The sequence below is a fragment of the Hemitrygon akajei genome, chromosome 13 (genome assembly GCF_048418815.1).
Source record: "Hemitrygon akajei chromosome 13, sHemAka1.3, whole genome shotgun sequence".
In the NCBI taxonomy this organism is placed as follows: domain Eukaryota; kingdom Metazoa; phylum Chordata; class Chondrichthyes; order Myliobatiformes; family Dasyatidae; genus Hemitrygon; species Hemitrygon akajei.
The window spans coordinates 54,917,957-54,938,999 of NC_133136.1; the positions used below are offsets into that span (position 1 = coordinate 54,917,957).

The window sequence follows — 21,043 nt, forward strand, 5'->3', positions numbered from 1 at the left end:
ATGGCATAGTTATTAGAATCAGAAAATTGGACTGCCATTTAACTTAAATAAGAATTTTTAGTAATTGCAGTTATATTAGAAATGTGCAAAAATCTTTCAAGGAGTATTACCAAAGTACTTGAGAGTAACTAAAATATTTCATAGCAAATCTAGAGCCATAATATATGCTGATAATCAATTGTTATTTGATCATGTTGCATATGGTTTTTGTCTTTAATATGCTTCAGGAAGAAAATGTTGTTGGCTTCAAGGGGGTATACTTAAAATGCTTTTTCTTTGGTGTTATTACTTTGTACAAATGGAGAAAACTCAAAATTCTCATTAAAAACATGTTAAGGATAGATCAATTGGTAATTACTTAATGTGAGATTGATATATCTTTCGCCATTCAGTATCTAGGATTATGGAGATTGTTAGGTTAGCTAAAATCCCATTAAATGGTAGAACAAACTTGGGGGATTGATGAACTTTTCCTGATCCCATTAGTAGACCTGTAGAATTGTCTGACATTTTGATCAGCTACATTAAACTGAGAAACTTGAGAGTAAACAAAAAATACCAGCTATTCTAACATTCTAAGAATGCCTCTTGTTAAAGTAAAAATAAATTGCATAGGATCCTCCTTTTGACTTAATTACTGTAAGAACGTGAATATCAGGCTATTTATGACAAGATTTCCAATTTCTTTTATATGCATAAATTCAGATGTAAAATTGAATAGACCTGTATCTTGACCTTCTCTAAATAATGCAGTGACAACTGACTAAATTCTGGAAATAGCATGATTTTTATTTTTATCTCTAATAATAAAGATTGAATATTTAAATGGTTAATGTATGGAAAGTGTGAGTAACATAGATTTGTGATAGATGTCTTTTATTGTTTTAGTGATGCAGTATGGAAAAGGCAAATCATGCTACTACAGGTTTCTTACAAAAGGGCAACAATGGATGTGGCTTCAGATTCATTATTACATTACTTATCATCAATGGAACTGCAGACTAGAATTTATAGTCTGTACTCATACTGTTGTAAGGTAAATGAATTTCTGCAAATATTTAATCTAGCATGACACACATTTTTATTCCTATTTGCAATCAAAATTAAAGTACTATTTGTCTTTTCTATATAATCTTCACCTTTACACATTTACAAATTAAGATCATTATGTGATTACATGAGAGGAAAAAAAACTGTAATTGTACTTTGCTTCAGTGGGGAAGCAACAAATGTCAAATTTCTTTGACTTCTTTTAATGTTATTGAACTAGGAGAAATTAGATGGGTCTTCAAAAGATTTAATGTCCCATCACATGAATGGTAGTCCACACTAATACATAACGTGAATTTCTTCCAATGTTACCAGTTGAAGTTGTTCAGGCTTTTCTGAGTCTCCTGCAATCAGTATAAAAAAGAGGGGTGGTTTTAATTCAGGAAACCAGAATGTAGAAATGATTTGGATAAGAGTACAAAATACTAAAGGCAAGAAGTCTTGCGTTGGGTTAATGTATAGGTCCCCTAACAGCAATCGCACAATGGGAAAGAATATAAAGGAAGAAATAGTTGGAAGTAAAAGGCATCAAAGTAATCATGTGGTTCTTTAATCTGCATGTAACCTGTGAAAAAAGTTGTATCAGCTAAACAACCTAATTGAGGAATTCAGCAGATCAGGCAACATTTTGAACTGAGACTCTTCTTCAGGACAGGAAAGGAAGGATGAAGGTGATAGAATAAAAAGGTGGTGGGAGGACAAGCCAGAGGGTGATAGGTGAAACCAGGTGGGTAGGAAAGGTAAAGGGCTGGAGAGTAGAATGGACCATTGGAGACAGTGAAGGAGAAGGTGCCCAGGGAGCAGGTGTGACGAGTAAGGGGCCAGAGTTGGGAATAGAAGAAGAGAGGAGGAGCTGGGAATTTGTTTTTTACCCAAAGGAGAAATCGATTTTCAAGTCATCAGGTCTTCTCACCTGCCTTTCACCTCCCCCTGGGTCCTTTTCTCCTTCCCTTTCTTCTGTACTCCATTCTTCTCTATCAGATTCCTTTCTTTCCAGCCCTTTATCTTCCCTACGCACCTGGCTTCACCTGTCACCTTCTAGCTATCCTCCTTCCCTTCCCCCCACCACCTTTTTATTCTGTTGTCTTCCCCCTTCCTTTCCAGAACTGAAGGAGGTTCTTGGGTGGAAACGCCGACTGTGTATTCATTTCCATAGATGCTGTCTGACCTGCTGAGTTCCTCTAGCATCTTGTGTGTTCACTTTGGATTTCCAGCATCTACTGAATTTCTCATGTTTATAATTAAGGAATTTGGTGTTCTGGGGAAAATTTCCTGGAACAGTACATTTTGTGGCCAGCTGAAGAGTACTATGCATTGTGCAAAGAAATTGTATTAAATATTGATTGTTGTGAAGGTACCTTACACCACATTATAAAGTGCTTGAATTTTGCATTCAGTTTTGAGGAAGAGAGCTCTGGGCTCAAGGCTGACAGTAATTAAAATGTAAGTTTCAGAGCATGAAAGTAGAACTAAGAAAAGTAAACTAGCAAATTAGATTATAAGATATGGACTACTTGAGATGTGGATGGATCTTTCAGAACACATAGAATAATATAGTCCAATGAGGGGAAAATACCCTGGGGTGGACTAAGGCAAAATAAAAGTTAAAGGAATCAACCATAAAGAAAAGAGCCAATAAATGTACAGAAAAATATTGGACAGAATATATAAAAATAATGATTAAAGGAGTTGTAAGGAAATGAAATTTAGAGTATGACATAATGCAATAAAAAACAATAAGAATTGCTATTGATATTTATATTTTAAAAAGTTAACAAATTTGAATGTTTGTCTTAAAGCAGCTAGTCTGGTAATAAAAACAAAGAGAGCACAGATGAATTAAATATTTTGCATCAGTCTTTATTGATGCAAAATAAAGTTACAGGTAGAAGTTACAGGTTACAGGTATCATCTCTTAAATATTTGTAAATTAGAAACAAGGGATACTGTAGATGCTGTAAGTCTTGAGTAACATGCACAAAATGCTGGAGGAACTCAACAAGTCAGGCAGCGTGTGTGGAGGGAAATAACAGTTGACAGTTTGGGTTGAGATTATTCATCAGGACTGGAAAGGAAAGAGGCAGGAAATAGGAGGAGGAGGTCAGGGGAGGGGAAGCAGTAAAGCTGGCAGGTGATAGATGAGGCCAGGTGGGTAGGAAGGTGGAAAGGTGAAAGAGAATAAAAAAGGAAAAGGAAGCTGGAAGGGATAGATGGAAAAGTTAAAGGACTAAAGAAAGAGAAATTTAATAGGAGAGTGTAGTGGAATAAAGGGAAGGAGAAGGTGAACCAGAGGGAAGTGATGGACAGAAGTGGAAAAGAGAAGGGGTGAGAGAGTAGCCAGAATGGAGCTGGTAAAAGGAAGAAGAAGGAAGACGGAGGAAAAGTACCAGAAGTTAGAGAAATCAATGTTCATGCCAAAGGGTTGGAGCATACTCAGATGGAATATGAGGTGTTACTCCTCCAACCTGAGTGTGGTGTCATTGTGACTGTAAGGAGGTCATGGATAGACATGTCAGAATGGGAATGGGAAGTCAAATTGAAATGGGTGGCCACCAGGAGATCCTGCCTTTTTGTGATGGAGAGAGCAAAGGTGTTCAACAAAGCGGTACACCAATCTGTATCTAACTGGGCAAGCAAGGTCACAATTAATCTTGGAAGATGTTTTACTTTAAGTCAACGAAGTAACAGCATGTACTGAAATTAAAATAAAATCAGGATTTTTTTTAACTAACCCAGATCCGGTATTAATTGTCATTACCTCCTCCCATAGATGCTGACTGGCCTGCTGAGTTCTGCCAGCATTTTGTGTTTTTATTTATTTCCAGCATCTGCAGATTCACTCGTGTTGTTTTTTCAACTAGCTGTCATCATTTAGTTGTTAATTGTCATGTATCCCACAGCTATGCAGAAGTACGAGCAGAGAGAAGAAAAATTAGCATAGAAGAGTTCCCATCAGAAAACATGGCTGATAAGGTAAGAGCTAGAAATGAGTTCCAGGAAAAAAGAAGTAGAGGTTCAGGAGTGTGTAAATGTTTTTAGTGGTATGAAATCAAAACTTTTTTAATATAAAAAATGACATTTTGTATAGGGAGAAATGACTCACCTGTTTTTACATACAGCTTTTTTTGATATCATTCTCACAATTTCTAACAGATGTAGTGTCTCAGCTATCTCCTCCTTCACTATTATTGTGGAATTACCCATTTAATGATGCAACAGTGCCCTTGGCGAATATATGCAAGTTCCCATTTCGGTTCTTAATAGGCGACACTCTTCCATTTACTGCCCTCTCACTTTTAGATGCTCATTTATGTTGGCAGGTATTCTTATATGCTGTCTTACTTTAATTTTCTAAGCAATACTCAAAATGCTGGAGGAACTCAGCAGCCCAGACCAGGCTGCATCTATGGAAAAGAGTAATCAATCAATATTTTGGGCTGAGACCTTTCATCTCCTGTTCATCTCAGAATCTTATCCCACCCTCCCACACTCCAGTACTGTATCCCTATGAACATCATGACTCTTCAAGTATACATTAGTACTCGAACTTTGTTACAAGCCCTGCTTCTACATTTTAACCTGATTCTGGAATCATTCCAATAAATATTCTAACTGCCAAAATTAGATACATTACTCTCATTTATTACTTAACCAGTGTGTTATATAGATTCAGTCACAAACAAGAAAAAACTCTGCAGATGCTGGAAATCCAAGCAACACACACAAAATGCTGGAGGACCTCAGCAGGCCAGGCATATCTGTGGAAAAGAGTACAGTTGACTCTTCAGGCTGAGACCCTTCAGCAGGACTGGAGGAAAAAAAAGATGAGGAGTAGAGTTAAAAGGGGGGAGGAGAGGGAGAAACACAAGATGATAAGTGAAACTGGGAGGGAGAGGGGTGAAGTAAAAAGCTGTAAAGTTGACTGCTGAAAGCAATGTAGGGCTGGAGAAGGGGTAGTCCAATAGGAGAGGACAGGAAGTCATGGAAGAAAAAAAAGGGGGGAGGAGCACCAGAGGGAGGCAATGAGGTGAGAGAGGGAAAAGGGGATGGGAATGGTGAAGAGGGAGGGGGCATTACCGGAAGTTTGAGAAATCAGTTTTCATGCTACCAGGTTGGAGGCTACCCAGTCAGTATATAAGATACACAAAGTACACTGCAGATGTTGTGGTCAAATCAACACGTACAAACAAGCTGGAGGAACTCAGCAGGTCGGACAGCATCCGTGGAAACGAACAGTCAATGTTTCGGGCTGAGACCCTTCGTCAGGACTGAAAAAGGAGGGGGCAGGGGCCCTATACAGAAGGTGGGGGAAGGGGGGAAGGTGCGAGGTGAAAAACCAATCAGAGGAAAGATCAAGGGGTGGGGGAGGGGAAGCAGGGAGGGGATAGGCAGGAGAGGTGAAGAAGGAATGTAAGGGGAAAGCACTATGGGTAGTAGAAGAAGGCATAATCATGAGAGAGGTGATAGGCAGCTAGAAGAGGAGGCAGAATGAAAGTGGGATGGGGGAAGGGAGAGGCAGGGAATTACCGGAAGTTGGAGAATTCGATGTTCATACCAAGGGGCTGGAGACTGCCCAGATGGTATATGAGGTGTTGCTCCTCCAACCTGAGTTTGGCCTCATCATGGCAGTAGAGGAGGCCATGTATGGACATATCCGAATGGGAATGTGAAGCAGAGTTGAAGTGGGTGGCAACTGGGAGATCCTGTCTGTTGTGGCTGTTGTGAGGTGCTCGACGAAGCGGTCCCCCAATCTGCGTCGGGTCTCGCCGATGTAGAGGAGGCTGCACCGGGAGCACCGGATGCAATAGATGACCCCAACAGACTCTCAAGTGTAGTGTGGCCCCCACCTTCTTTATAGGGCCCCTGCCCCCTCCTTCTTCAGTCCTAATGAAGGGTCTCGGCCCAAAACATTGACTGTTCGTTTCCACAGATGCTGCCCGGCCTGCTGAGTTCCTCCAGTATATAAGATGTTGTTCCTCCAACCTGAATGTAGCCTCATCACAACAATTGAGGACGCCATAGATAGACATATTGAATGGGAATTGGAAGTGGAATTAAAATGGGTGGCCACTGGGTGATCCCACTTGTTCTGGCAGAAGGAGCTCAGTGAAGTGGTCTCCCAGTTTATGTTGGATCTCACCAATATATAGGCGGCCACACCAGGAGCACCGGACATAGTACATGAACCAAACAGACTCACAGGTGTCACCTCACCTGGAAGGACTGTTTGGGGCCTGATTGGTAGTGAGGGAGGAGGTGCAGGGGGAGTTGTAGCACTTGTTCTGCTTGCTTGATAAGTGCCTGGAGGGAGGTTAGTGGGGAGAGACAAATGGACAAGGGAGTCATGTAGGGAACAATTCCTGCAGAAAGTTGAAGTGGGGGGGGGAAGGAAGGGAAAGATGTGCTTGGTGGTGGAAACCATATTGGAGGTGACGGAAGTTATGGAGAATTATGTGCTGGATGCAGAGGCTGGTGGGGTGGTAGATGAGGACAAGAGGAACCCTATCTCTGGTAGGGTTGAGCGAGAGCAGACTTTCATGAAATGGAAGAGATGCAGTTGAGAGCAGCATTGATGGTGGAGGAAAGGAAGCCCCTTTTCTCTGAAGGAGGAGGACATCTCCTTTGTTCTGGAATGAAAAGCATCATCCTGAGAGCAGATATGGTGGAAATGGAGAAATTCAGAGAAGGGGATGGTGTTTTTACAAGAATCAGGATGGGAGGAGGTATAGTTAAAGTATCTGTGAAAGTCCGTGGGTTTATAATAGACGTCAGTAGATAAGCTGTCTCCAGAGAAAGAGAGGTCGAGAAAGGGAAGGGAGGTGTTGGAAATGGACCAAGTAAGTTTGAGGGCAGGGTGGAAGTTGAAGGCAAAGGGGATGAAGTCAATGAGTTCCGCATGGGAGCAGGAAGCAGCACCAATGCGGTTGTTGATGTAGTGTATGAAAAGTGTGAGACAGCCATCAATGTAGGCTTGCAACATAGGCTGTTTCACATAGCCGACACATAGGCAGGCATAGCTAGGACCCATGCGAGTGCCCATGGCTACACCTTTTGTTTGAAGGAAGTGGGAGGAACCAAAGGAGAAATTATTAAGAGGACAAGTTCCACGAGACAGAGGAGAGTGGTGATGGAGGGGAACAGTTTAGGTCTGGTGTCCAGAAACAAACTGAGAGCTTAGAGGCCTTTCTGGTGGTGGGGTGGAGGTATATAGGGACTGAACATCCATAATAAAAATGTGATTGGGGCCAGAGAACTTGAAATCATTGAAGATCCAGAGTATGTTAAGTGTCACAGATACAGGTTGGAAGGGACTGAACTGGGGTGGGGGGTGTGGGGGAGGAACAGAGTTGAGGTATGCAGATACAAGTTCAGTGGGGTACGAACAAGCTGGAACAATGGGTCTACCTGGACAAGCAGTTTGTGGATCTAGGGATGGCGATAGAAACAGGTGGTGTCAGGTGCGGGAGCTGTGAGGTTGGTGGCAGTTGATTGGAGATCCCCAGAGTTAATAAAGTTGGTGATGGTGTGGAAGACAATGGCCTGGTGCTCCTTAGTGGGGTTCTGTTTGAGGGTTAAGTAAGGGGAGGTGTCTGAGAGTTATCGCCGGGCCTCAGTAAGGTAGTGGTCAGTACGCCAAACTACTACAGCAACCCCCCCCCCCCCTTATCTGCAGGATTGCAGGCAAGATCCTGTAGGTTAGCAGTTTTGTACTCTTTGCCTTAGTTTATGCATTTCAGGATCTCGTGTCCTTGACTAATGATTCACTTGGCCATTTTCAAGGATTTATGAACATTTCCGCTTATCTCCCTGTATCCTGCAGTCATGGTATATGGTCATTGATGGCAATGCTAGCATATTTTTCATCCTAATTGGAAGTTAATTTCTTTGCCATACTTTCTGAGAAAGATGAGGGGAAAATATTAGAGGCTGTTGCTTTTAAGCACATACAGAGGCAAGAGAAAGAGAGAAGGCAGGGAAATATTGTGGAAAATGAGAGGTTAAAAGACAAACATGCCAGGTACAATATAAAAGGGCTAATAAGGAAGAAAAAGATGGGTTGGGACTAGTACACAGATAAATAGAAATAGAATTATTACCAACAGCTGCAGTATTAGTTTTAGATCTGATATTATTGAAAATCTTGAGTCTGGAAAATTGTAAAATATCTAATAGATCAAGTTCTGTTCTGCAATTGCATTTATCAAACATAAGCTTAATATTGACTTACAAAGTAATTTATTTTCTCTTTCTCAATGCTTCTACTGTTTTGGAAACAAGGATTCTAAATATGACATCAAGCTAAACACAGTCAGTCTCAAAGAAGCATGGAGCGATGTGATCACAGCTATACAATATCTACTTCCTCCAAGAGCTTGAGGAAATCTTCATCACATTCATCAATATCTGATGCAACCTGTAAGTTTCAGGAATGAAAGTATACATATTTAAATTTTACACCACCATTATTGTAAATGAGAATATTCTTGATTTTTAAAAATTCTTACTCAAGCTAGATGTCAAATATGCCATGTTAATACAGATTTGTTTTTCTTTTATCTGCCTTGGTAGGATCCAGATATATTTAGTTCACCAAAAGCAGAATAAATCCAGTCCAGCTAATAATTGCCTAATTTGGGTACCCGCAGGGCAATGTTCTAGGCCAAACCATTTGAAGCTTCTTCAACAATGATTTCCATCCATCATAAGATCAGAAATTGAAAGGTTTGCTTTGTGTTTAATTCCCCACAAAGCCCCTCAGTAAATGAAGTTGCCCATACCTACATGCTGCAAGACCCAGACAAAATTCAGGAATGAGTGCTAAGTGTGAAATAGCATTCCTGACACTAAAGTTCCAGGCAATGACAATCTAACAGCCCTTGACGTTCAGGAGCATTTCCACCTCACTATTCCCCATTGATAAGAAATGTAACTGGGTGACTCTTTTTAAAAAAATAAACAAATAAAAAAAATAAATTGTGGTTACAAGACCATTTCAGAGGCTGGACATCCTGCAGCAAATTGCTTTCCTCTTGATGTTAACAATTTACAGTGCCTTCTGAAATGACAATCTCTTAACACCAAGAAAGAACAGAACAGCAGTTGCCTTGGAACATCACCAGCTTCATGTTCCCCTCCAAGTTCCACTGGCTTGCAAATAAATCATTGTCATTGGGTCTAAATCCTGAAGCTCCCTACCCAATAGCTGCTGCCTTTATAGTGAATGTATTCAGAGTACCCTCACCACAAGGTGGCTGCAGTTCAAGAAAGCAAGACGCTACAATCACTTCAATAGCAATTAGTGATGGGCAATAAATGTGGACTTTGCTAATGATGCCTGAGTCCTAAAAATAAGATGTTAAAAAAACATAAAAGATAAATGCAAAGAAAGGGTTAATGGAGTATATAAATAAAAGATTTAAGAGGTGAACTAAATAAGAATTTTAAGATGATTAAAATTCAAATTTAATACCTGCAGTGGGATCATTCAGAAGATGAAGGCATAATGGAGCTAGACAATTCAGGAATGTTATCAGCAAGCACTCTTAATCTGTCGGAATAGAAATTTAAAACGTTCCTTCTCTCAAAATTGCTTGAGGCTAGGTCATATTTGCTGAGTATTGATATTCAGTATATAGAGCAAAAGCGGGTAAAAATGTTTTCTATTGATACCTTATGAAGGAAAATAATTGTTCATAAATTAAAACATTGAAGATTTATCTTTGTTACACAAAGTGTGTAGCATCTGATCTTATTCCTGTTAATTTTTATGGTAATTATTGTATCTTTTTTAATGCTTTTTAAAGCCATTTTATTAGCAACATACTCAAAACAGCAAACTGATGTAAGCACACCTCCACAACCAGCAATAACAGATCATCATGAAGCAACATCCCAGAGAATAGCATCACTGAGCAATGAGGTAAAGTTGGAGTTATACTTCTGTCAATTTTTTGTTGCCCTAAAGCATTCTGTATGAATGACTGAATTATATTGTTGATTCTTTTACATTTTTAACCTACTCTTTACTTAAGTGGGTTTAAAATTAGGCACATCCAAGAATGGTACAAGAATATTATTACATCATTCAAAAACATGAAAGTACAGATTTAAAGTGATTTAATGGACAGATTGTTTGGGAGTTAAAGTATTGTTTCACCTAGTGTTGTGGAAATTTGAACTCCTTAAAGAAGAAATCCCCATTCTAACAGACTCTACATAGTCGCTTGAAGTTTCCAAGATGGCAGTGTGATGCAACTTGCAGCAGCCACTCCGGAACTGATTATCTGTTATTTGTGAAGTGGGGTGCCGTGCACAATCATAATCGATTGAAACGGACGTGGGAGCACGGAGGAACATTGGGAAATCTCCAGGAAGGCCGCCTTCGTTGCTGCTGTGAGGTCCGGGACTCTGCTGGGAAGAACAGGCCTCCAGTCCTCAGGGTCGCGTTACCGATGGCCGTTGGTGGGGCCGTCTTAATACGCTTGGCAGAGGATGGTGCTCGGAGAAGCTGTGCCAGAGGGGATGGTCGTCGGCTCGGAGGTTCAACAGACTCGGAGTCCGCTGTAGTCAGGTCGCTTTCGGTGTATGCTGCATCTGCGAGGCTGAGTCAGGCAGCGCCGTGGAAGTCCATCGTGGGGGTATTCCCTTCTGCCGTCGGCGTGGGATGGCGAGTCTGTCGGGACCGTGGGGACTTGTGGAAACTGGTGATTTCTTTTGAACTTACAGTCCTTTAACATCTTTGGACTGTTTTTACTGTGCCCATGGTCTTTTTTTTAAAATCAATTATGCTATTGTTTGCACTGTTGTAACTATGTGGTTTTGTGCAGGTCTTGTAGCTTTAGTTTTTGGTCTTGTTTGGTGGATTTGGAGCTCCTTTCCGGGGAACGCGCTAAGACGGTAGCGCAATATTAATACGCAGCAGCCTCTCCCGACTCTGGATTAGGGATTGCCAAACGTTATGTGGATTTTCTGGTGTAGTCTGTTTTGTCATATGCTTTTGTGATATCATTCTGGAGGAACGTTGTCTCATTTTTTTAACTGCATTGCATTTGTGGTTTCTAAATGACAATAAACTGAATCTGAATCTGAAGTTACCCCTCAGCCTGCCTAGATTGGTAGGATTCATACAAAGGTGATGTAATCCACAAACTTTGTTGGACCTTTGATTAATATGCTCTGCCTGCTCCTCATTATCAGAGGACATTTATTGAGAGCAGACTATTCCATTCAGTACATGGCAGGTTGCATTGTTTGCTTCTCAACTGTGTATGCTCCATCGCAGTAATGGCTTAACTAAACAGTTGTTAATGGATGCATGCAAAGCTTTTTTTATTCTTAGTGGCAATGATCACAATGGAGTTCAATCTGATTAATGTATTGAAGACCTAATATTCAGGAAGAAGAAGTGCAATGGAATATACAAGTTGTTTTTGGTGAGGCTTTTGATGGAAGAGTAATGGAAAAAAACTCAGTGAATCGTGAAGTGATTTCAGAGGACAGACACATAGGATCAACTCTGTTGGCAGTCCAGTGAGATTTATGGGAAGATGTTGTTTCCTGCCTGGCATTGCTGCCTGCTGCACCTCCAACAGTGCCCTTAGGTCAGCTGCACAGTCATCAGCCTGGAGCCAACATCGGGCTGAAATTGGGGAGGCAGTATGATGATTCCAAAGATCTGATAATCAGTTCCCTTGCTAATTTAATGGTGTTGGACAAGCAGAATTTTCAGACAATTGGATGTTATTCATTACTTCAAAACATATTCTCTCCCCCCCCCCCCCCCCGGCTCTTTTTAACATAATATAGAATAGTAAGTTTTCCAGCAAAATGGGAGAATTAAAAGGGAGTGCAAGAAGCAGATCCCCATGAAAGTTTCAGTTTTTCTGTTGCACACCTAGCAACGTACCCAACCCTGACTCGGGCCATGTACCTACCTGCTCCACGTATTATACCTTGCAAATACACTGACCTGCAAATTGTAGGCTTGTTGTTAATGATGATTTACAGTACTAATGACTTTGCCAAATACCAAATCATTGGGACTTGTAAACAATTGAATATTGCTTTTTTTACAATATTTTTATTCAGAAGAAGAAAAAAAGATTTACAGAATGCAACACATAGATACATCTCAACATAACTTGTGTACATTCATATATTGTAATAAAATTGATCAAAATGTTATAGCATAACACATAAAGGTATACCACTCTGTAATCAAAAATTTAAAAATAAGTCATACATCATAAAAGAAATTTTTTATATATATAAGAAGTCAACCCCCTACCAACTACCAAAGAAGAAAGCTGATGGATGACAATGGATAATTAGAAAAAGAAAACATATTCACTTAAGAAGAGAAGATAAAAATGTACATAAAAGTCTGTGCACTGTTAAACTTTATAAATTGGAAAAGTAATTTAGGGAAGGTCCCCAAATATCATAAAAAGATTGTTTCGAATTTAAGACTGAGCAGCGGATCTTTTCTAAATTTAAATACGACATAATATCACATAGCCATTGAAGATGTGTAGGAGGGGTAGACTCCTTCCATTTAAGCAAGATTGCTCTTCTTGCTAAAAGAGAGGTAAAAACTAAAACCTGTGGGTTAGGAGTATTTAAAGTTATATCTTCATTTGCAATAATACCAAACAAGGCAGTAAGGGGATTTGGGTCAAATTGGACCCTAAAAAGTTGTGAAAAGGTATGGAATACTTCCCGCCAAAACTTTTCAATTGTAGGGCAAAACCAAAATATATGAATTAAAGAGGCATCAGCAGAGTTGCATTTATTACAAAGTGGAGAAACATTCGGGTAAAAACTGGAGAGCTTTTGTTTAGAAATGTACGCTCTATGAACCACTTTAAATTGTAGAAGAGAATGACGAGCACAGAAAGATGATTTATTAACCCGTTTAAGAATTTTATTCCATCTATCATCAGAAATCTGACAATTTAGGTCATCCTCCCAAGCTTTTTTTATTTTATCTTGTTACGTACCCCGTAACTGGGTCACTTACCAGCAAAGATAGAGAGGTCCGTTGAAGTCTGATGGTACTATTTTTAACAGTATTTATTGATAAAAATACACAAAAATAATATCAATGCAAACATACAGATAATATATGTCGTCAATACTAAATCTAAAAGCGCGGGTATAATAATAATCAATAAGAAATAGCTCTATCGTTGTCTAGAGGATAATGTATTGTCCGATGGAAATATAAAAGTCACTTCAGTTCATTCAGGCTGCAGCTTTTGGTTGGAGAGAGAGACGGATTTTTTTTTTTAGAACTTGCCCGTTTTTCCTTTTTATGATGTTGATCCTTCGAAATGTCGTCGGTGGTGATTTCTTCTTTAGCTAAGCCGTCTTCCGTGGTAAGGCCTCAATCCCAGGCAACGGGAAAGGACATATGTGGGCCCTCCACCGGCTGTCGCTATTAAACGCTGTCACGGGATTTCTAGTGTTTCTCCTGGTGCGTCTAAAGGGGTTGTTCCCCAGACCTTCTTTTATCCTTACTCACGGGGTCTCAGATGACAATCAGGTTGGAATGATGCCACCCCTCAACCAGCCCACTTTTGGTCATTCCCTGAGGGCTTCAAATAAATAGTACAGTACTCAATACACAATTCCGTCTCCAAGAGACAATGGCCGTTTCCCGTGGCTTTGTATCGCTGAGGGGCCAGGACATTCCAAACCCCTTGTGGATTCTGCGTCTCTCTCTCTCATTTCCTGGGTCTCCTGACCTGAATTAATAGCGATCTCGCGATTCTCAAAAAGGAGGGGGCTACTTTGTACCCTTCGGTCCCTCAGAGTTGGGGCACAGGCGTAACAATCTAAAAAGTCTTGTCTAGAATCAATCAACAAGTTATAGATACCAGTAATAGAACCATTAACAAAAGGTTTTAAATTTAAAAGATCGTCCAGTAAATTTTTATCAGGACCTATAGGAAAAGTAGCTAATTGGAAACATAGAAAATCTCTAATTTGAAGATATCTGTAAAAATGTGATTTTGGGAGTGCAAATTTATTTGACAATTGGTCAAATGAAGCAAGAGATCCTGAGATAAACAGGTCCCAAAAACACTTAATACCTAATTCATCCCAATCTTTAAAGATTTTATCAGTCATGGAAGGGATAAAAAAAAATTAAGGAGAATGGGAGATGATAATGAAAAATTCGCTAAACCAAAAAATTTTCTAAATTGAGACCAGATCCTTAAAATTTGCTTAACATTTATGTTATCTGTTGTTTTATTTGCTGAAAAAGAAGAGTATGATCCAAGAAGAGAGACAATAAAGGAATTTTTTACAGAATTAACTTCTAAGGAGACCCATGATTGGCAATCTTTATGATAAATATAATAGGACCAGAAAGTAATATTCCTTATATTGGCAGCCCAATAGTAAAACCTGAAATTGGGTAGGGCTAGTCTACCCATCTCTTTATTTCTTTGTAAGTAAACTTTACTTAAACGAGCTTGTTTATTATTCCAAATATAAGAGGTTAAAATTGAATCTAAAGAATCAAAGTACGTCTTAGGAATAAAAATAGGTAAGGCCTGAAAAAGATATAAAAATTTAGGAAGAATCTTCATTTTAATCAAATTAATTCAGCCACTTAGGGATAAAGAAAGAGGGGACCATTTAGAAAGCGTCTTTTTCATATAATTCAATAAGGGGTTTAAGTTTTCTTTGAATAAATTCTTGAAGTTTTTAGCAATTGTTACACCTAGATATGTAAATTGACTTGTAACAACTTTGAACGGAAATTTGGCATTTGATGATATTAGGTCATTTAAAGGAAATAGCTCACTTTTTTGTAGGTTCAGCTTATATCCTGAAAAAGAACTAAACTGGGAGATTAAAGAAAGAACCAAAGGTAAAGAAGTTTCAGTGTTAGAGATAAAAAGTAAAATATCATCAGTGTATAATGAAATTTTATGAGACATACCTTCCCTTAGTATACCAGAAATGTCCTTAGATTCTCGAAGTGCTATTGCTAAGGGTTCTATAGCTAAAGCAAAAAGTAAAGGACTAAGAGGACATTCTTGTCTAGTTCCCCGCTGTAATTTAAAGGGCTTAGAAATTTGGGAGTTAGTAATAACCTGAGCAGTAGGAGACAAGTAGATTAATTTAACCCAACGAATAAAATTAGGCCCAAAATTAAACTTTTCTAAGGTCTTAAAAAGATAATTCCACTCAATCCTATCAAAGGCTTTTTCTGCATCTATACACTCTGATATTTTTTTTGGATGGTGAATATATCACATTCAATAACCGCCATATATTAAAATGTGAGTAATGATTTTTAATAAATCCTGTCTGGTCATGTGATATAATAGATGGTAGAATATTTTCAAATCTTTGAGCTAAGATTTTGGATAAAATTCTTGCATCAACATTTAATAAAGAAAGTCTGTATGAAGAACATTCAGCTGGATTTTTTTTTTAAGAATAAGAGAAATAAAAGCTTCATAAAAAGATTGAGGGAGTTTACCTGATTTAAAGGACTCTGGTAAAACAGAGGATAAATAAGGTGTAAGTAACGTAGTGAAAGTTTTATAAAACTCCCCAGGAAAGCCATCAGGTCCTGGGGTCTTACCAGATTGTAAAGCACGTATAGCCTCAGCCACTTCTTCATTGGAAATAGGCTGATCTAACTGTGTTAGACTATCAGCAGACAATGTAGGAATGTTGATATTACTGAAAAAAGCATTCAGATAGGTATCATCTGAAGAAGAGTCAGACATACAACTTAAGGTAAAAGTCTTTAAATACATTGTTAATTTCAGAATGGTCAGATGTCTTAGTTCCATTATCTTTAAAAAATTCTGTGATTTGACGATTAACTGTAAAAGATTTTAAGCGATTGGCTAATAAACTACCAGTTCTAACCCCGTGAATGTAAAATTGAGTTTTATCTCTCAACAGCTGTCGTTCAATTGGGTAAGTCAGCACAAGATTATACTTGGATTGGATTTCAATACGCTTATTATATATACTTGGATCTGGAGATAGGGCATACTTTCTATCAAGATCTTTTAATATCGCTGCTAGGTCAGACCTTTCTTTGTCAGCTTTTTTTCTTTATATAGGTAGAGTAAGAGATAATTTCTCCACTAATATATGCTTTAAAAGAATCCCAGACTATATTACCAGCAGTATCTCCTTTAAAATTTTCTTTAAAGAAAAAAGTAATATGGTTTTCCAAAAACTTTAGAAAAGTTTTATCAGATAACAATGATAAGTTAAAACGCCAACTTCTATTTGGTACAGAGTAAACAGGTAATCTTAAAGCCAGAAGCACAGGTGCATGATCAGACAAAGCAATCTCCTTATAATCACAGGATCGTACCAGTGGAAGCAAGTTTCTATCTATAAAAAAATAATCAATCTGAAAGTACTTATGATGAACCTGAGAGAAATATGAATATTCCTTTTCTTGGGGGTGTAAAAAAATGCCACACATCAAGAATACCACATTGAGATAAAAAAGATTTAAAAAGTAGGACTGATTTATTAGTGACAGGGGTTTTACTTGAAGAGCGGTCTAATATAGGGTCAAGCCAAAAATTAAAATCTCCACCCATCACTAAGGAATACTGATTCAAATCAGGCAGAAAAGAGAAAAGACATTCAAAGAACAAGGAGTCATCTGTATTTGGAGTGTATACATTCACAAATATGATTAGTTTATTCCCAAGACTACCGGAAACAATATCAAAGTACCCATTTGTATCAGAAATTACATTATGTTGAATAAAGGATACAATCTGATCAAACAGGATAGAGACGCCTCTCGATCTAGATTGAGAGGGTGAGTGAAAATGTATACCCTTCCATCCTTTGAAAGAACGTGAAATATCATCTTTACGAATATAGGTTTCTTGGAGAAAGATTATATGAGTTTTAAGTTTCCGGATATAAGAGAAAATCTTATTTCGTTTAACAGGGTTATTTAGACCTTTCACATTAAAACTGAGTATATTAATAAAAGAATCCATCAAGTTTCCTTTAGTAATGTATAAAAGGTAATTACAGACATGTAGATAGTGAATAAGTAAAACAGTAAAAACATCCAATCAGCTTTATAGAAGAACCCATTTCCCCCCCTCCCTTCCCCCAAAGAGAGAAATCAGCCAAGGGAGGCTGAAGACTAATTCTAACGTTCCCAACCCAAAACTCTGGTGGCTCCAGAAAATATATATGTATAGCTGTACTGAATAAACGATTGTAAATATATAAATACACACACACACACACAGTAAATAAGTTTGGTAATTGCATTAAAAAAACCATGGGAAAATATAAGTATTAGTCTCGGTAAAAAAGCAAAGACAGATATGGAAAATCAATAAGTAAAACAACATATACTCGTGGGTGCAAAAAAAGAGTAAAGAAACAAATAGAAGATCATTAAAAAGGGAAGTGGTTTAGATAGCTTCCTACATAACACAGAGAGAATATAACGTATTGTTTAAAAAGAGCTGCAAAAAACAGCAAAAGAGAAAATGGATGCAGTCTGCCTGCATGTTTTGCATAGTTTGAAAGATGACAAGGTGCCAGTTACTTAAACAAACAAATGATTACGGTAATACTTTGTAAAACCAAGAAACCTTGTTATCAACAAAATGCCAATTACTTGATTGAACACGTGAAATTAAAACATTTAACATAAAACAACTCAAAGTTGAATTTAAGGATGGAGACTTTGTAAAAGTTTCTTAGCTTCTTCAGGCTTCGTAAACCAAGAAACCTTATTATCAGAAGTAGTAACCTTGAGTTTACACGGATCTCTGAGAGAAAGGCGACAGCCAAGCTTAAAAAGATCAGACATGACCTCTTTAAAAGCCTGTCTAGCTCTTAGAACTTCCGGCGGATAATCTTGAACGATCCAAAACTGTTGATCACGAAATTGTAATATGCGTTTCTTCCTTGATTCACGAAGGATCTGGTCTTTAATCTGATGGTCATAAAAGCGAATGATAATAGAGCGAGGTTTGGCAGGATCCCAATTAGGCGGGGTAACTCGTTGAACGCGCTCAAATTTTGGTAGTTCCGATAATATATGAGGGAGTAAATCTTTCAACATTTGAGCACAAAAATCGATAGGTTGATTACCCTCCAGTTTTTCAGGAAGTCTAAGAATTCTGATATTGCACCTTGGGTTCCTAGTCTCCAAATCTGTAAGTTTCTTCAGTAACGCATTGTATTTTTAAAGTTGTTCCTTAGAAATTTTCTTGAAACCTTCGATATCCTTCTGCAACACCGGCAGAGATTCTTCGTGTAGCTTAATATGAATTTCGTGGTCATTCACAGTCTGCTGTATACTTCCAAGTTTCCGATTAAGCATTTTCAGTTCAGATTTAACCAGGTCGAAGGAATTCTGTAACAAATCAAACTTGGATTCCAAGTCATCCAGTTTATCCAATTTTTCGAGTTTCTCTGACATTTGTTGAATCATTTCAGTCAAAGTCTCTAAAGTAGTCTCTTTTTTTGACAGCTTTCTACTCATGTTGCTCTCACCGAGATAGGTTTAAGCAGCAAAGTAAGCAAATAATTTCGGAGCACATAGCTAGTGCAACCTACTCCATTACAGCCACCGGAAGTCTCCAGAATATTGCTCTATTAAAGTTTATTTTACCATAATGCTTTTTCATCTATCTCTGGGATCCATGATTGAATCAGTTGTGAAAAAATTTTAAAATTCAAATGAACTGTTTGAAGATTGCTTAAACCAAGACTTAATTTTCACAAGTGGTGATATTATGCTTCAAAATTTACAATAAACCACATGGTTCTGAAAGTTGTGTTAATTTTTATAAAAGTGTGCACACTTAAGAATTTCAAACCAGATTCAGTTGATATTATAGCATTTACCTTTATCCCAAAATTCAGTTCTCACTGCAGTTAGGGGCCATGCAACACATAAAGGAGCAGTGGGAACAGAGGATGTGCATGCTGGAAGCAAATATTCAGAGACAGCAAGAAGAATTACAGACAATCCAAGGGCAACTTCATTTTGTCCAAGGTCAAGAATCCCAAGTAAGCCAAGAATGGATGATTATTTAAGGATGAATTTTTGGTGCTGACTGTGAGCCACTGCAGTGAAGCTAGTGATGGTACATACTGCAATCACAGTGCACTGGTGATGAAGGGAGTGAATATCTAAACAGTAAAGTTAGCCTTCCATATTCATATTCATCACAGTGTGCTCTGATATGAGAATCAGGATGGTGGTGGTAGATGTTATCAATCTTAACTTTTCAACCATTAATCCAGCAAATAAAATCAGTTGATAATATTAAGGTGAAGCAATCCTGGTTAAAGAACAATGTTTATTTGCTTAAAGAATTAAACTTCTAAGTGAGTGATCTGGTATGAACACTTGAGAACTAAATGATTCATTTCCCAAAACTAGCAAACATTTTAACCTGCAGTTAAGGCAAAGAAGTCAGGATATGTGGAGCACTGAAAGACATCAGGATCTAGAATGCAATCCAAGGTAGTAATGTGTGATGATATTAGGTTTGCTGACTGTAAAGTCCTAAACTCAAATGAAGCTAAGCCCTATCCAATATAAAAGCTATGGGTACCTTCACTAAAGGGAGGTTATACTGTAACTACCTACTCGTCAAAAACTAGTTTCTGCTGTAGCTCATGGCCCACAACAACCCATGCATGCTCACTTTAGAGTTGTTTTGAATTCATCTCAACTCTTCAAGAAGGGAGAGAGGCAGAAGAAAGTAAATTATAGATCTGCTGGTCTAATCTGTGGTCAAAAAAATGTTGGAGTCGATTGTTAAGGATGAGGTTTTGGGGTATTTGGAGGAACATGGTAAAATAGGCCATAGTCAGCATAGTTTCCTCAAGGGAAAATTTTGCCTGACAAATCTTTTGGAATTCTTTGAAGAATGAGAAGCTGAGAGGTGACCTGATAGAGGTGTACAAGATGATGGAGGCAATGATCATGTGGATAGTTGGATGCTTTTTCCCAGGGCTGAAATGGCTAGCATGAGAGGGCACAGTTTTAAGGTGTTTGGAAGTAGGTACAGAGATGCCAGGGTAAGTTTTATATGCAGAGAGTGGTGAGTGTGTGGAATAGGCTGCCGGCGACAGTGGTGGAGGCAGATAAGATAGGGTGTTTTAAGAGACTCCAGGATAGGTACGTGGAGCTTAGAAAAATAGAGGGCTATGTGTAAGCCTACGTAATTTCTAAGGTAAGGACATGCTCGGCACAGCTTTGTGGGCCGAAGGGCCTGAATTGTGCTGTAGATTTTCTATGTTTCTATGTACTTAGCATGATCATAATGTTACAAGACAAAATGGAGAACATTTTTATTCTAAGTACAAGTATTTTACTTTGTAAGAACTATATAGTTATCACTCTTACCAATATTATTATGCACAGATGCGTCTGTAATAGGTCAATTAGCAAGGATGAGTCCAGTGATTTTTACCTCTCAATTTAGTAAACCCATCACCTACCACAAATCCAGTTTGCTATTTACTTCTGCACATTTGAACTTAAAAGGTCAGACCTGATAAAGAAAAATGGAGCAGCTGGGGCTGAATGAAAGGAGCACTTAAATTAAATGACTGAGAAATTAGCACTGGGATCAAGAAAGACGAATAGATGTGGTTGAATTTAAATCACAATGGTTTTAGTTATATAAAGGAAAAAGATGTAGATTAAAAGGGTGTGAAAAACAAATGAAATGCTAGAGTTTAAAAAATATATATTTTTCCAGTAACTTGTACTTCACATGTGCAATTTTTAATTTAATCACTATTTAGAGGTTGATTGGCAGTTATAAACTCATCATTGATATTTCTAAAATATTAGGCCATAAGACCATAAGATATAGGAGCAGAATTAGGCCATTTGGCCCATCGAGTCAGCTCTGCCATTTCATCATAGCTGATCCATTTTCCCTCTCAGCCCTAATCTCTTATCTGCTCCCCATAGACCTTCAAGCCCTAACTAATA

General features: G+C 38.3%; 1 protein-coding gene across 1 annotated transcript in view; it reads left to right on the top strand.

Annotated features, from left to right (window-relative positions):
- The window catches only part of clocka (clock circadian regulator a), a 142,034-nt gene that overhangs the window by 96,992 nt on the left and 23,999 nt on the right, over positions 1 to 21,043 (top strand). The window contains 6 exon segments of the mRNA XM_073063996.1: positions 889 to 1,036; positions 3,951 to 4,029; positions 8,329 to 8,374; positions 8,377 to 8,466; positions 9,867 to 9,970; positions 18,952 to 19,098. Coding sequence (XP_072920097.1) covers positions 889 to 1,036; positions 3,951 to 4,029; positions 8,329 to 8,374; positions 8,377 to 8,466; positions 9,867 to 9,970; positions 18,952 to 19,098 — 614 coding nt within the window.